The sequence below is a fragment of the Rhinatrema bivittatum genome, chromosome 1, assembly GCF_901001135.1.
Source record: "Rhinatrema bivittatum chromosome 1, aRhiBiv1.1, whole genome shotgun sequence".
Lineage (NCBI taxonomy): Eukaryota > Metazoa > Chordata > Amphibia > Gymnophiona > Rhinatrematidae > Rhinatrema > Rhinatrema bivittatum.
In genome coordinates this window covers 395,626,933-395,642,289 of record NC_042615.1, presented here as the reverse complement: position 1 = coordinate 395,642,289, position 15,357 = coordinate 395,626,933, and the positions used below count along the sequence as shown (strand labels likewise).

General features: G+C 45.0%; 1 protein-coding gene across 1 annotated transcript in view; it reads left to right on the top strand.

Moving 5' to 3' along the window:
- LOC115091627 (E3 ubiquitin-protein ligase TRIM39-like) overlaps positions 1-15,076 on the top strand; it is a 60,998-nt gene extending 45,922 nt beyond the window's left edge. The window contains exons 6-8 of the mRNA XM_029601797.1: positions 11,954-11,974; positions 12,063-12,092; positions 14,244-15,076. Coding sequence (XP_029457657.1) covers positions 11,954-11,974; positions 12,063-12,092; positions 14,244-14,791 — 599 coding nt within the window. The 3' untranslated portion in view covers positions 14,792-15,076. The remainder of the gene's footprint in view (positions 1-11,953; positions 11,975-12,062; positions 12,093-14,243) is intronic.
- The last annotated feature ends 281 nt before the right edge of the window (positions 15,077-15,357 follow it).

Below are 15,357 nucleotides of genomic sequence, written 5' to 3'. Positions count from 1 at the left end.
CTTTCCCGCGGCTCAGCTCACTGCATAGCAACTGCTCTCATTCTGAACCAGCACACAGAAACAATCTCCGGTGAGCAGCTGAAGAGGTAAAGAAGGTGGCCAATAAACATCGGCGCCCCGCACCCCTCTTTAATCCTGAGGACCGTGTATGTCTTAGTACCTGCCACACTCACCTATGGGTGCCTTCAATGAGGCTGGCTCCTTGATACATTGGTCCCTTCTCCATCATTGAACAAATTGGACCTGTCACATACCATTTGAGACTGTCTTCTTCCCTGACGATACCAAATATGTTTCATGTGTCTCTCTTGAAACTTTAGTCTTATCCTGGCCGCAGCGAAAAACACCTGTTTGACGCCTTGAGAGATCCGCACCTAGTCCTGGGAGAATTCTGCTCTACTGCAGAGCACAGAATTTTGCAGAATTCCCCTTCCTGCGCAGAAAAATGGCAGAGGAGAACCGGCATGCGCGAACGAAAGTGCACAAAGATGGACTGCCCCTGGCGCGCCATTCGCGGCAAAGATGAAGGCCCCCGTGTGCTGCGGGACGTACTCCGCTTGCGGCAAAGTTGAAGGCCCCTGTGAGACTGAATGTGTGTGTGTGTGAGAGGAGAGGGAGAAAGGTGTGAGAGAGGAGAGGGCAGGGGTGTGGGGAGGGGCTGTGAGAGAGGAGAGAGGGTGAGAGAGCAGGGAGGGGAGGGGCTGTGAGAGAGGAGAGAGGGGAGGGGGTGTGGGGAAGGGAAAGGTGAGAGAGGGGAGGGGAAGGGGGTGTGGGGAGGGGAGGGGAGGTCTGTGAGAGAAGAGAGGAAGGATGAGAGAGCAGGGAGAGAGGTGTGAGGGAGGGGAGGAGTGTGGGAGAAGGGGAGGGGAGGGGGATGTGGGAAAAGGGAGGGTGGGACGAGGGGAGGAGAGAGGGGTGTCGGGGAGGAGAGGGTGAGAGAGAGAGCAGAGGGATGAGAGAGCAGGGGGGGAGCAGGAGGGTGTGAGAGAGCATGGGAGGTGAGAGAGCGGGGGAGGGGGTAATACTTGAGTGTGGGTGCCAGAGAGAGGGAGCCTATATGAGGAGATTGTGAAGGAGTGTGTGTGTGTGTGTGTGAAAAATTGGGAGCATGTGTGTATGAAAAAGGTATCGTGTGTATATGAGGGTGCTAGCCTGTGTGAAGGGATTATGTATGTATGAGACAGAGCCTGTTTGAAGGGGTGCATGAGAGAGAGACATAGGTAGCCTGTGTAAGGATGTATGTATGAGAGAGAAAGTGAGCTTGTGTGGGTATGTATGCAAGAGAGAGGGACCCTGTATGAGGGGATGTGTGTTACTGAGGGAGCCTGTATCAGGTGTGTGTATGTGTACTAGAGAGAGGGAGTATGTGTGTGAAAGAGGGAGGGACAGAGGGAGCCTGTGTGAGGTGTAGTACTGAGAATGGGGTCAAACTCTGGGACTGGTGATAGAGTGGAAGGGGTTGAGCCTAGAGGTGGAGGGGAGAGATACTGGCAGGTGGAGGAGTTGGGGCCTGAGAGGGCAAAGTGACCAGGGGAGTAGGGAGAACGAGAGGAAGGTACACTCTTACAGTGAATTTCTAGGGAAATTCTGCTCAAAATATTTAAAATACTGCATCTCTAAGTAATAACTTTTTTCTGTATTCATTTAAAATGTAATTACTTAAAGACTGTCATGTAAATTGTGTTATTTTGACCAATATAAAGTTCGCTCAACCTGTGGGGATCGAGGGCTGGTATAGGTGAAGTCCTGTTGGGTCATCTTCTCCTGAACTGCCTCCCGATGAAGAGGACCAATAGGGGTCCTATTATGGTTAGAGGTGTTTGAGTGGATTCTCGGGGTACTGTGGAGATGACCACGCCCACAGGGAGGAGCCCTGTGAGGAGCCACAGTACCAGACTAGACTCAGAACGCACAAACACAGAGATTTGTCTTTTATTGAACAGCTGATGAGTTCCACCAGAGGTGGCAGTAGTGAGGCAATCCAGAGATCGCAGTCCAGGGATCTTCGGCAGAGGAGACCCGTTTCACAGAGGTGGTTAGGGAAGTCCGGTTGCAGGTTCCCAGTGCAGCAGAGCTGTAGATGAGACAGACTGAAAAGTTAGCTTACTCACTAAGATGGTAGCTGTGTGGTAGCAATTCCAGTAGGCAGAAGTAGAGGGAAGACAGGCCCTCGAGGAGCAAGTACCTGATCCCAGTAAGGCACCTGAAAGAAAGCAAAGGGCCCCCGAGGAGCGGGTACCCCAGGTTAGAAGAATACCCTGAAGGGCAGAAGAGAGCTCCAGCGGCAGCATGGAAGCGGCCAGAGTAGCTTAGGACCGGTACCAAGTCCAATCCTTGCTCACTCAATGAGCTAGCAAACAAGCACAGGCTAAATACCCGGATGGCGTGACGTCACTCGAGGGGGACACCCCCGAGGTTCCTGCCATGACGTGGATAAAGACATAGGTGGCGTGTGCGTGAGCACCTTAGGAGACCCTTAGGAGAAACATGGCGTAAGGCTTTGCCATAGCCGGTCCGGGGACGCCTGAGAGCGCAGCTTGCAGACACGGCGGTAGCCATCTTCCCAAGGCTAGCGGAGAGAGCAGAGAGAGAGGTTCGGCACAAAGGTTGAAGCCGTCTGAGACCGACGGACGCAACAGGCCCTTTCCTGGTGGTAATGACAACCTCGTCTCAGCTCATTGGTCCACCTTTCCAACACCTCTCTTCCGTTGCCACGCTGCTCAGTTGAGGGTGCCCCAGGCGACTGCCCGACTCACCCACCCCAAATACTTGCTCTGACTGGAACTGGACTGAAACCACCATTTTTCATGTGTAACCCACCCCGAACATTGGAGGGTGTGGGTAATAAATTCTTTTAAATAAATTAAATTAATAAAATTTTATTTTGATAACTACTAAATATTTAAAAGTAATCAAAGAATATAATACTATCTGAAAAGCCCATTGAAATAAGTGTGAGACTAACATTAAGACCTTTGGCTAAATTGGAATTGACCACTATCAGGGCTGGTGCTAGCATTTTTGCTGCCCTGTACAAACAATTACTGTGCTGCTCCCCCCCCCCCTTTTTTTTTTTAACACAGAATACCCCACCTCAGTTAAACATGCAGAACTCAGACTCACCCTCACCAAATTCAGAGACTATAAACTATAAATTCAGAGACTATAAACTATAAACAGAAACTGAACTGGAAACTGCAACAAGCCAGCAAAGGAGAAACAGAAACATCATCAGTCCTCATAAATCATTCATCCAACAATAAAATCAAGGAATGTAAATCAATCATATTAGTAAAACCATACTTATAAAACGAATATTTCCAGTGATCTAAAGAACAGAATAACATCAAATAATTAAGAGCTCATACAAAATTTTAAAAATTTCCCAAACAACAATAAATTATTTCAAAATGGCAGACACAGACATCCCATAAGTAAAACTAATAAGGATGGAAAGTTCACCACTCTCCTTACCTGAAAACTTTCTATTTCCAGTCATCCTGAATAAGGCATGGATAAGTGAGGCAGCACAAATTTTCTTCACACATTCATACACACACACATCCAGGTAGGCTCCCATTCACAAACAACCTCAGTTTCCCATTCACACTTGCACACACACAATTACACACCCCAGATAGGTTCCCATTCCCACACACACACAAGACAGGTTCCCATTCATTCACATACACCTCAGATAGGTTCCCAATCACATCCCCCCCCCCCCCAGACAGGTTCCTACCCCCCCATCCCAGTCAGGTTCCATGCACACAGAAATACACACACGCCAGACAGGTTACTATTCACACACACACAACCCTCCAGTCAGGCTCCTATTCACATACCCCTCCTCCCCAGTCAGGCTCCTATTCATATTACCCCCCCAAGTCAGGCTCCTATTCACACACACCAGACCCCCAGGTCAGGCTCTCATTCATTCATTCATTCATTTACACACACACAAACACATACCAGCAGGAGCCATTCTGCTACTCCTCCTCATGTGCCTGCCCGTGTGCTAATCAAACCATGTGAGCCTAGCACTTCTTCTGTGCTAGCTGCACATGTTTTGAACAGCGTATGCCAGCACCAAGAAGGAGCTTCTTCTTCTTTCTTCAGCTGCCGGTGAGATGGGGTCTACCGGCAGCCTCAGAGGCCTCATCTTCTTCTGGGCCACCGGTGGGATAGAGTCCACTGGCGGCCTTGTGGGCCTCCTCTTCTTCTGGGCAACCAATGGGATGGGTTCCACTGGCGGCCTCATGGGCCTCTTCCTCTTTGGGGACACCAATGGGATAGAGTCCACCAGTGACCTCACGAGCCTTCTGTACTTCCAGGTTGCTGGTGGGATGTGATCTACCAGCGGTTTCCATGGGCCTCTTCCTCTTCTCGGTCCATCAGCGGCTTCGCGGGCTGCTTCTTCCACCACCTCTCCGGGTGTGCCGCCCTCTGCAATTGCACGATATGAACACCCAGTAGCACCGGGCCTGACTGCTCTATGTTATTTATTAATATTCAGGTACTCATCAGCAAGGTAATAAGGAAAAAAACAAGGGCAAGATAAAGAAAGCATGAGTAAGCAACACCAGAGATCATTGGGATAGATAGACTGGTACTAGCAGAACCAGGTCACATACCAGCAGGTTGATGCTGGTCATGGGAACCTAAACAGCTGGAAATTCAGGCACAAACCACACAGGTTTGTCTGGCTGCTTGGACAGTTGCAGGGCTTGGTGATAAGAGGAAAGTGGAGGTGATAGGTGTTGGATTAAGTATAGGAGCATGAATTCATCTATACAGGTTGGTAAAGAACCAAAGAGGAAGACAGAAAAAGTAAAAGCAATATCCTAGAAGCAGTCACACTTCTACAGCTGGCAATTGGCATATATCCTTAGCATTGTGCATTTGAACAACAAAATGGAATGGATTGGTTAGTTGGTCTTTTTCAGCCATCATCTTTTATGTGTAATGGAGCCCTGAGCCCATGGATTTTGCCACCGTTGTGTAGCCGCGTATAATGACCCTTTCTGGGATGTGTAATCCTGGGCTCTAATTTGGTCTGTGGTTGTTGTTGATGACTGATCGTTGAACCTTCACTTTGCTCAGAGGCTGTGACCTCTCCCTCCGTAGCATCTCAAGCTGCAGTCAGCCTGGGGAGCACTATCTGCCCCAGGAATCACACCCATTTATCTCCAACAGTGAAACACTGGGCCAGTCCTACAAAAATATATTTTATTTGACATTTTTTGGTAGAGTGAGAGGAAGGACACGTTCTTTCAATTCTTTCAGCATAAGGTCACCTTGCCATGGGTAAAATTAGAATTTTTTTTTAATGGTTTTCAAATTCCATAGCTACAGCTGATGCTGTTGAGGATGAGTATGATTGTTTGAAATCAGATAAAACTATCAGAGCATTTCACTGAAAAGAAAGACAGAATTATTATTATCATAACCATCATCAAATAACATCTTTGATAAGAAGGTTGGCAACTTTGCACTGGTTATCTCCATATTCATCTTTCCTCTTTCTTTGTCAAATTTTAACTGTACCAGGAATGAAACTGGGAGATTAGATCAAAGTTATGGTCCTTATCTGCCATCATATTCTATGTTCGTATGCTGTCTCATGCATGTTTCCAGATTTTAATCATTTTCAATGTCATTACCTCAGACTTCACTACTTTCCTCTCTTTTGTTCTCTAGCATGCCCTCCATGAGCAAATTAGCAATTTGATTTAATTTATCCTTTTATATTCTGCCTTTCTGATATAATCCTTAAGGGAAGTTACAATAAAAACAGTTTAAAAAGCATAAAATGTAATTAGAGAATAGGCATAAGACACAGTACAGTATACAACACTAAATTAAGTATATAGTACACAAAATAGCATCATTATTAAAATGTATCATCAGATCCTCAGAGTACATGGCTAGAAAATTAAAATTTCTCTTAGTATAGGTTTTACATCAAAGGTCCTCCAATTTCTGACATCTCAAGCATTCTTTTTATTTTGGATCATGTCCTTCTAGCAGACCTTCAGATGTATTATGCGACACCATATTTCAATGCCTGTATTTTCTTCTTGATCGCTTTACTTAGGGGGGAGGGGCAGCGAAGGTTTTATGGGGATTATGGTGTGTTTACCCATGTAAAATGGCATTTTGAAAATTAAGGACCCTCAAAGCAAGTTAAAAGTGTGCTAAGCTGTATTTGGGGGAAGGCAATCGTGGAGGTGGGGGAGAGATTTGAAATAAAAATACCTGTAACTTGTAGTTTGAAATGTATGCACATTATTTTCCATAGATGTTCTACGCACGCAGACAGTTTGAAAACCTTCTATATGTCATGCGACTAAGATGCGTGCTCTCAGAAGCTGTTGCTTTAGACTGAAATGTGAGCACCTCCGAAGATAACTTCTTACAATCCCAAAAGTCATTGTTTGCATTCCCAGTTCTTTCTATTTCATCTTAGAAATTTGTTTTTTAACTTGTTCAACGATTGTTCAATCAGCAAATATTTCTATATCATTGCTGTACTTTTGAATGACTCTGGATTTGCATTTAATTACTCACCTTTCCAAATCTGAATTACATTTCTGGGAACAGTAGGTATTTCCCTGCCCCCAAAGGGGGCAGGGAAATACCTACTAAGGCTTTTCTTCCATTCTGGGTCCATGGGAATACAGTTTAATAAATCAGGTCCTAAGTTTGTACCTGAGGCAATGGTAGGGTTGCCAACTAGCTCCAGATTTTCAGGACAGATTGAACCAGTGGTTTTACTCCCCTGCATGCAGGTACTTGTAGACTTGATTTTCTTAGGGAATGCAGTAGGTAAATCAGATTAAGTCCCAGCATGCAATGGGGTAACACCAGGACTGGATCAACCTGTCCTGAAAATCCGAAGCTGGTTTTGCAACCTCAGGCAATGGAAGGTGAAGTAATTTAACCAAGGAGCATCAGTGGGAGAAGCAGGTTTTGAAATTTGGCTTCCCTGGCTCTCAGCCTGCTCCGCTAACCACAAGGCTCAGCAAGATTTAGTTTGACTTTTCTTATAAGATGTGTGTTTTTTTATATAAGTGGAAACTGGAAACCATTCTTATTGTACATGTACTGGTTATGCAGTATAAATTAAGAAATAGAAATAAGAAATAGATTACTCCTCCACTCCATTAACAGAGTTTTCATCTTCTTTGTATTCAAAATCATTTCTTAGACCTAGCAATTTACACATAATCCATATATCATCCTTTGTAAATTTTCTTCTTAGATTCCAATCATACTGTATATTCAGTATAGCAAAATATTGTCAAGTGTATGTAGAAACCGAGCATTAGATTTTCTAAAACATACAGAGTGGGTAAGGTAACAGGCTAACTTTACCCAATTATCTTTAATCAGATTTTCAACCTTAGCTAACTGGCTAGTTTTTGAGCTGAATATCCAGTTAATCCAGATGGGCAACATTTGTCTATCTAGATATGTCTTCTATGAAACATGGGATGGTCAGATTTAGCAGGTTAGCACTAAAATCTTTGCTAACCAATTAAGTTTAAAACAAGCACCTGGAATGTCTCTGGAGCTGCTCTTTCTAACCAGACATAAGCAATATCATAGCTGTAAAGTCTGAATGAACATTGTAAATGCAGACTTTTACTATGGATTTTCAAAGCCAAGTTTCCTTTAAAAATCTTACAAATGTTGACCCAATATGCATACAAATAAGCTTGCAAAAAGTTACAACTCCTCTTCAGAGAATATAACTTAATGCAGTAACATAGTAATGACAGCAGAAAAGGACTAAATGGTCCATCCAGTCTTCCTAGCAAGCTTCTTATGGTAGTATCTGCTGTGCCGTGCAGGTTACCCCATGTTTCTCTTAATGGAAGCAACTGCCACTGTGCAGTTATTCCCAAGCCTTATGGTAACCCATAAAAAATTTACTGTTAGCTGTTATGGAGTCTCAGTTTAGTGGACCCTTGGGCCGACCTGCAGGAGACTGGGAAAGGGGTTCAATGTCTCTGGTACACCGCAGGCCAGGAGGCAGATGTTCAGGCAGGATGTAGTGGTGCTCTTCACCCTGGAAGCTGGTGCTCCCCCGGGAGGAGCCCGTAGGAGCCCAGCCGCTGGGACTTAGGTGAGGCTTCACACTTGGAAGCCGAAGCCCCCCCAGGAGGAGCCCGTAGGAGCCCGGCCGCTGGGACTTAGGCGAGCTGATGAACTTGAGACTGGAACAAGCAGGCTGATGAACAGGACTGGGAACTGGAACCAGACTAGAACAGTAGACAGGAACTGTAGCAAGACTCGGATACTGGAACCAGACTAGAACAGTAGATAGGAACTGTAGCAAGACTCGGGTACTGGAACCAGACTAGGACAGTAGACAGGAACTGTAGCAAGACTCGGATACTGGAACCGGGCAGGAACTGTGGCAGGTAAGCAGGAGCCAAGCAGGTTATGTAGCAGGCAGGCAGGAACCAAGCAGGTACTGTAGCAGGCAAGCAGGAACGGAGCGAGTTCCAAGGCAGCTCACTCCGGGGCACGGAACAACAGGGGACCAGTAGGTAAGCCTGTTGCAAGGCAAAGACTGAGTGTCCGCGGCCAGCTTATCAAGGCCGCAGCATCTGACGTCAGGAACTGGGCGGAGTCACCACTGGCGGGAAATGGCCTAGAAAAGCGCCCAAGAGGCGCGCGCGTGCGCCTAGAGGCAGGGCGTCCATGGGAGGCTTCCCGGTGGCGTGGGCCCTGCGGGGACGCCGCTGAACAGGCCACGAACTAGGCCACCCGAAGCGGGAACAGGTCCAGGAGCACGGAGGTAAGGGTCTGGTTGCGGCGCTTGCGGCCAGAACCGTAACAGTACCTCCCCTCTTACGCCACCTCTTAGCCGGTCCAGGTTTACTTGGGTGATCCAGATGGAACTGCCGTAATAAGTCCTTGTCGAGGATGTTACGGGCAGGTTCCCACGAATTATCCTCGGGACCGCAACCCTCCCAGGCAAGCAAGTACTCCCAACATCGTTGATGGAACCGAACATCCAGGATCTCATGTACTTGATACGTAGTATCATCCGGTACTGAAGGATACGATGGTTCAGGAGCCCAGGAGTGGTATCTAGACAAAACAAGAGGCTTCAGCAATGACACATGGAACACGTCATGTCTGCGCATGGAGGAGGGTAGGCGTAGTTGGTACGAGACTGCTCCCACTCGTTCGGCAACTCGGAAAGGCCCACAGAATCTCGGGGCTAGTCTTCGAGACGGGATTCATAGCTGTAGATTTTTAGTACTAAGCCAGACGCGGTCTCCTGGAAGGAAGACGGGCGCTGGCTGACGATGCCTATCCGCCCATTTCTTGGCGGACTGGACGGCCTTACGGAGCTTTCCCTGGATAGAAGTCCATAAGTAAAGAAGCTGGCGGGCTGAAAGTTGCACTGCCGGGAGTGCACTAGGTTCAGGCGAAGGCAAGGGTGGTCGAAGTTGCTTCCCATAGACAACGAGGAAAGGTGAACTTCCAGTAGTGGCATGCGTATGATTATTATATGAAAACTCCGCCCACGGGAGTAACTTGGCCCAATTATCTTGACGTTCATTCACGAACGAATGGAGAAAGGTCTTTAAGGTTCGGTTAGTCCGTTCCGTTTGCCCATTACTCTGGGGATGGAACGCAGATGAAAGACTAAGTTGCACACTGAAGTGTTTACAAAGTGCTTTCCAATATCGAGCAGTAAACCGTGGTCCTCGATCTGAGACTATATCCTGTGGAAGACCGTGAAGTCTGAAGATATTTGAGCGAAGAGATTGGCTAAGTCAGGTGCAGAAGGCAACTTTGGCAAGGGGACAAAGTGTGCCATCTTGGAGAATCGGTCTACGGTCACCCAATTGACCGAATTACCTCCTGAGACGGGGAAGTCCACGACAAAGTCGGTGGAGATGTGTGTCCAGGGCTCCACCGGGATGGGTAATGGTTGTAACAGGCCCCTGGGCATCCCAATGAGCGGCTTCTGTACAGCGCAGGTAGGGCAAGAGCCCACAAAGGCTTGGACGTCCTGTCTCACTGTCGGCCACCAATAGAATCGATTCAGCAGGTCCAAGGTCCCTTTACAGCCTGAATGGCCCCCAGTGAGGGAGTCATGGGCCCACGTGAGGACCACTCTTTGAGAGCGACTTGGAATGACGGTCTTTCTTTGGGAGGACACCAAGGTTGCTGCGAGGCTCACTTTCATGGGATCCAAGATGTACTGGGGAGTATCAGAAGTCTCTTCAACCTCAGAGGAGCGCGAGAGCGCGTCTGTTCGAACATTCTTAGAGCCGGGTCGGTAGCATAGAATAAAGTTAAACCGATCAAAAAATAGCGACCACTGGGCTTGCCTCTGATTTAGGCGTTGGGCTTGCTTCAAAAATGCTAAGTTTTGTGGTCGGTGTAGATCGTCACCGGATGGTTAAGAACATAAGAACATAAGAAAATGTCATACTGGGTCAGACCAAGGGTCCATCAAGCCCAGCATCCTATTTCCAACAGTGGCCAATCCAGGCCATAAGAACCTGGCAAGTACCCAAAAACTAAGTCTATTCCATGTTACCATTGCTAATGGCAGTGGCTATTCTCTAAGTGAACTTAATAGCAGGTAATGGACTTCTCCTCCAAGAACTTATCCAATCCTTTTTTAAACCCAGCTACACTAAGTGCACTAACCACCTCCTCTGGCAACAAATTCCAGAGCTTTATTGTGTGTTGAGTGAAAAAGAATTTTCTCCGATTAGTCTTAAATGCGTTACTTGCTAACTTCATGGAATGCCCCCTAGTCCTTCTATTATTCGAAAGTGTAAATAACCGAGTCACATCTACTCGTTCAAGACCTCTCATGATCTTAAAGACCTCTATCATATCCCCCCTCAGCCGTCTCTTCTCCAAGCTGAACAGCCCTAACCTCTTCAGCCTTTCCTCATAGGGGAGCTGTTCCATCCCCTTTATCATTTTGGTTGCCCTTCTCTGTACCTTCTCCATCGCAACTATATCTTTTTTGAGATGCGGCAACCAGAATTGTACACAGTATTCAAGGTGCGGTCTCACCATGGAGCGATACAGAGGAATTATGACATTTTCCGTTCTATTAACCATTCCCTTCCTAATAATTCCTAACATTCTATTTGCTTTTTTGACTGCTGCAGCACACTGAGCCGACGATTTTAAAGTATTATCCACTATGATGCCTAGATCCTTTTCCTGGGTGGTAGCTCCTAATATGGAACCTAACATCGTGTAACTACAGCAAGGGTTATTTTTCCCTATATGCAACACCTTGCACTTGTCCACATTAAATTTCATCTGCCATTTAGATGCCTGACACTTGTACCTCCTTTTTTTATGGATAATTTTACCAACTAAAACAATGTGCATATTTTTGAGGATATACAAACATGCATAGTGTTGCAATCCCAGTACTAACTCCACCCTCCAGGAACACTTGCACTGCAGTGCAATTTCCACAGGTAAAGACTGTTTTCCATGTGGAAATTGCTTTGAATATTGCCCTCCCTATTGTCCAGTTCTTCTCAAATTATTTATTTATGAATTAAGCAATATTTATGGACTGCTTCTTCAGTTAAGAAATTGCCCAAAGTAGTGTACAAAATGTGCATCGAAGTGCACAGCAACGTCATACTAAAAAAAGATAAAAATCAAACTCATTTTGAAAAAAGAACCAAGCTGCAAAGTCAAACTACATAATCTATTTTCAACAAGCCAAGGCAATAAAAATGCATGTTGAACTTAAAATTGAGAGGATTATGTTTTTTAAATATTCAATAATTAAGGATATATTTTTGCTCATAGAAGGACTAAATTAAATGTTCACTTTGTACCTGAGGCAATGTCACAAGATTACTGATGGACTTTTTTATACACTGGAAAGTCTAACATTTGATTTTTTTTTATTTTTTACTTTCCATGACCTTCTAAGAGCTACACTTTCCAGAACTTGGTGAGTTTTATTCACAATTAATAAATATTTTTTTTCATACCATTGTATTTTTTCTATCTGCTAATTGTTTGTTTTTGCTTTCATTCAGAATGGTGGATGAGATTTGGCAAAAATACAGGTAATAACATTTGTTATATAACCTATTGTATAAAATGATAAAAATTACCAATTCGATCTGCTTGTCCTTCCTTTTACAATTCTGATGTTAAGAACCTTACAGAAAGCAACTGTTCTCCCTGATTTATCAACTGAGGAGATGCCACTCACTTCCTCTCTCAAGCTGTAACAAGATGAAAAGACCAATATACTAAATGAAGTCCTGTTTCAGATTCTTGATGCATTTTCTCTTTCATTATGTCTGAACAAGTTCACTCTAACACCAGCTGTACTTTCTGTTCCACCCTTCTTCCTCTTGAAGTACTATTACTTCATTTTTTTCTACTTCCATTTCTCCTCTGGTGTTTTCTTTACAGTTCTATCTACATCTCTGGCCTGCCTACTCTTCCATCTCTCTGAATTGTTTCTGGCTGTGTGAATGACTCATGGAGCTATATGACTCCCAGGATGTTTGAGCTGAGTGGCACTCGTACTCCCCCACTGATTTCACAATAATCACTAAGAGGCATGGGATAAGGTACAACTTAGCTCAAAGTCACTAAAAACTATACAAGCAAAATGTGTTGGCTACACAAGGTGGGAGGAGAAAGAAACATTGAATCAGGGAAGGACGTGAAGAAGGGGATGAGGACAACTGAGAAAGAGGAAAGGAAGAGTGAGCAAGAGGAAAAGAAAGATCACAGACAAGGGAGGGAGATAGTAAGGAAGGTGGAAAGAGAGTGAATCATGGTAGAAAGGGAATGATCCAGGGAGACATAAGAGAGGAGGGAGAAAGTGAGGAAAGGGAGACTGAGGAAGAACTAAGAAGCGCGGAAATGAGCACGGGGGAATGTTGAGACTAAGGGCTCAGTATTCAGTGCCACTAGCCAGATATGTTCAGACTTATCTGGCTAAGTGATGGTGTTTAAATATTTGTCTGCCTTCAGCAGCTGCTAACTAGCTGGATAACTATTTATTTCAGCTAAACAGTTAGGCATCTAAATGGTGAGCAGGTGGGGCATTCTGGGACTTAGCTACTCATTTGGCTAACTCAAACTTTTCTGGGTATATTCAGCAATGTACATGCTGAATATTCCAGCTAAGGGGTCCATTTTCAAACCCTGGCGCACGTAAAAGCCCAGGGTTTATGCGCATGGCCGGGCCATACGTGCGCCAGGCCAATTTTCAAATGGCCTGGCTACATGTGTAAGTCCCGGGATTTGAAAAAGAGGCAGTCTGGGGGGCGGGGCAGGGCAGTCCGGGGGCAGGGTGGGGCTAGAGGCGCCCAGCACAGTGGTCATTTGCCAAGGCAGGAGCGGACTAGGAGGGAACTGGGGAAGGCCCCAATGCATCGCCGCGTGTAATTGCTTATCTCTACCCCCCCTTGCGCATGCTGATCTGGCATTTTATAACATGCGCGCATCCATGTGTGCGCGCCGGGTAGTGCTTGCAAGTTCTGAAAATCTACCCCTAATTTTGCAGAATATGTTTATCTAGCTAACATTTTAAGCCAGATATTCCCTGAATGTGAACCTCTAAGTGTTTTTCTTGCACTGGGTCTGAATGGAAAATAACTGACAACCACTGGAATGAAAGATCTGATGATTAATGATGTCTGTGTTCTATTCTCACTGTATAGTAAATGAAATAATATGGGTTTAAAAATATCAACCTAGCAGATGCAGCTTAAGGAGTCCCTATGATAAAATGACTAATACAGGTATTCATCTATTGCTATTATATGATAAAAGTTTCAGCTGAAAATGAAATAGAAAAGTCAACAAGTTCACCTCATTGCCAGAAATGTTTTTTTTTTTTGCCATATAGTGAGTCAAACATTTCTCTTCATAGCTGCTTAAGCCAAAACCAAAAATTTAGTAGGAAACAAAGGAGATCAATAGGGTTGTGTGTAACAAGCGAGAACCTCTCTTTCTTTTATTCATTCAAAAATATTGATGTGAAAACCAATAGTGTTGGCTGCAAAAAATATCTGATGGCTAATAGAATGGTTACTATCTCAGAAACTGTCAGGGAATGATAGCAATAGCATAGCTCCCCTCATTAAGGAAATGAGTGACTAGAGAACTAACCAAAAATGATTTGAGGTGGGATTGTAAAGAGCAAATGAAAGTTGTCTGCTCATGTTTGTCATTAATTTGTCTCTTACATGCAGTGGATGTGACTCTGGATCCTGAAACTGCCCATCCTGAGCTTGTCTTGTCCGAGGATCGGAAAAGTGTCAGACATGGAGACAGACAGAAAAATCAGAAGCTGTTGGACAATCCCCAAAGATTTGATACTGGTGTCTGTGTCCTTGGGTGTGAGAGTTTCACCTTGGGGAGACATTACTGGGAGGTGGAGGTGGGAGACAAGACTCGCTGGGATTTGGGGGTTTGTAAAGATTCTGTGAGCAAAAAGGGGACAATCACAATAACACCTGGGGATGGGTACTGGGCAGTGAGGCTGCGAGATGGAGATTACTGGGCCCTTACTTCTCCAAGCACAGAGCTCCCCCTTACTGAGAGCCCCCGAGCAGTGGGGATTCTTCTGGACTGTAAGGCAGGAAAGGTCTCATTTTACAATGCAGATGAGAAATCTCATCTCTTCACATTCACCGACACCTTAAGGGAGAAACTCCGGCCGTATTTCTGTCCTGGTGTCAACAGAGCAGGTAAAAATGCTGGAATTCTGAAAATCCGACCAGTCTCAGACTGGGAATGAAGAAATCATGCCAAGGGGTGTTATCTTGTATGATATTATATATTTTTTTTTTTTTAAAGTTTTTATTCATGCAGCACATATGAAATACAGCACATAGTACAAGGTTACAAAGGTTTCTTCCACAACAATAAACATGATTATATCTCGAGTAAACATAGGAAAAAAATCTAAGAATGCCCCTGGGCAGCAGCTTTCAACATGAAGTTTTAATATGTAATCCCTTTCTCCCCCACCCACCCCCCTTCCCTGTCAGGGAAATTCGATCTAATATTCGCCTTCACATTATGCAAGAGAGTCACAAAAAGAATTTGCATATCCAGTAGAAAGAGTTTACATAACCAACCAGACTAGTCATGGTATAATGCTTAGCCCCAAGGAAATATTCATGAAATGAAATCCCCCATTTTGTAAAACAGAAAATGAGCTCCCAAAGTAGAACATGATTAACACGTAGACCCTAGCTTGCTTAGATTTTGCCACAGCCAATAATTCTGCCATGATTCCTCAAATCTACATAGCTTATCCTTTTTAATGGCAGTCAATTTTTCCATATAATAAATCCAATG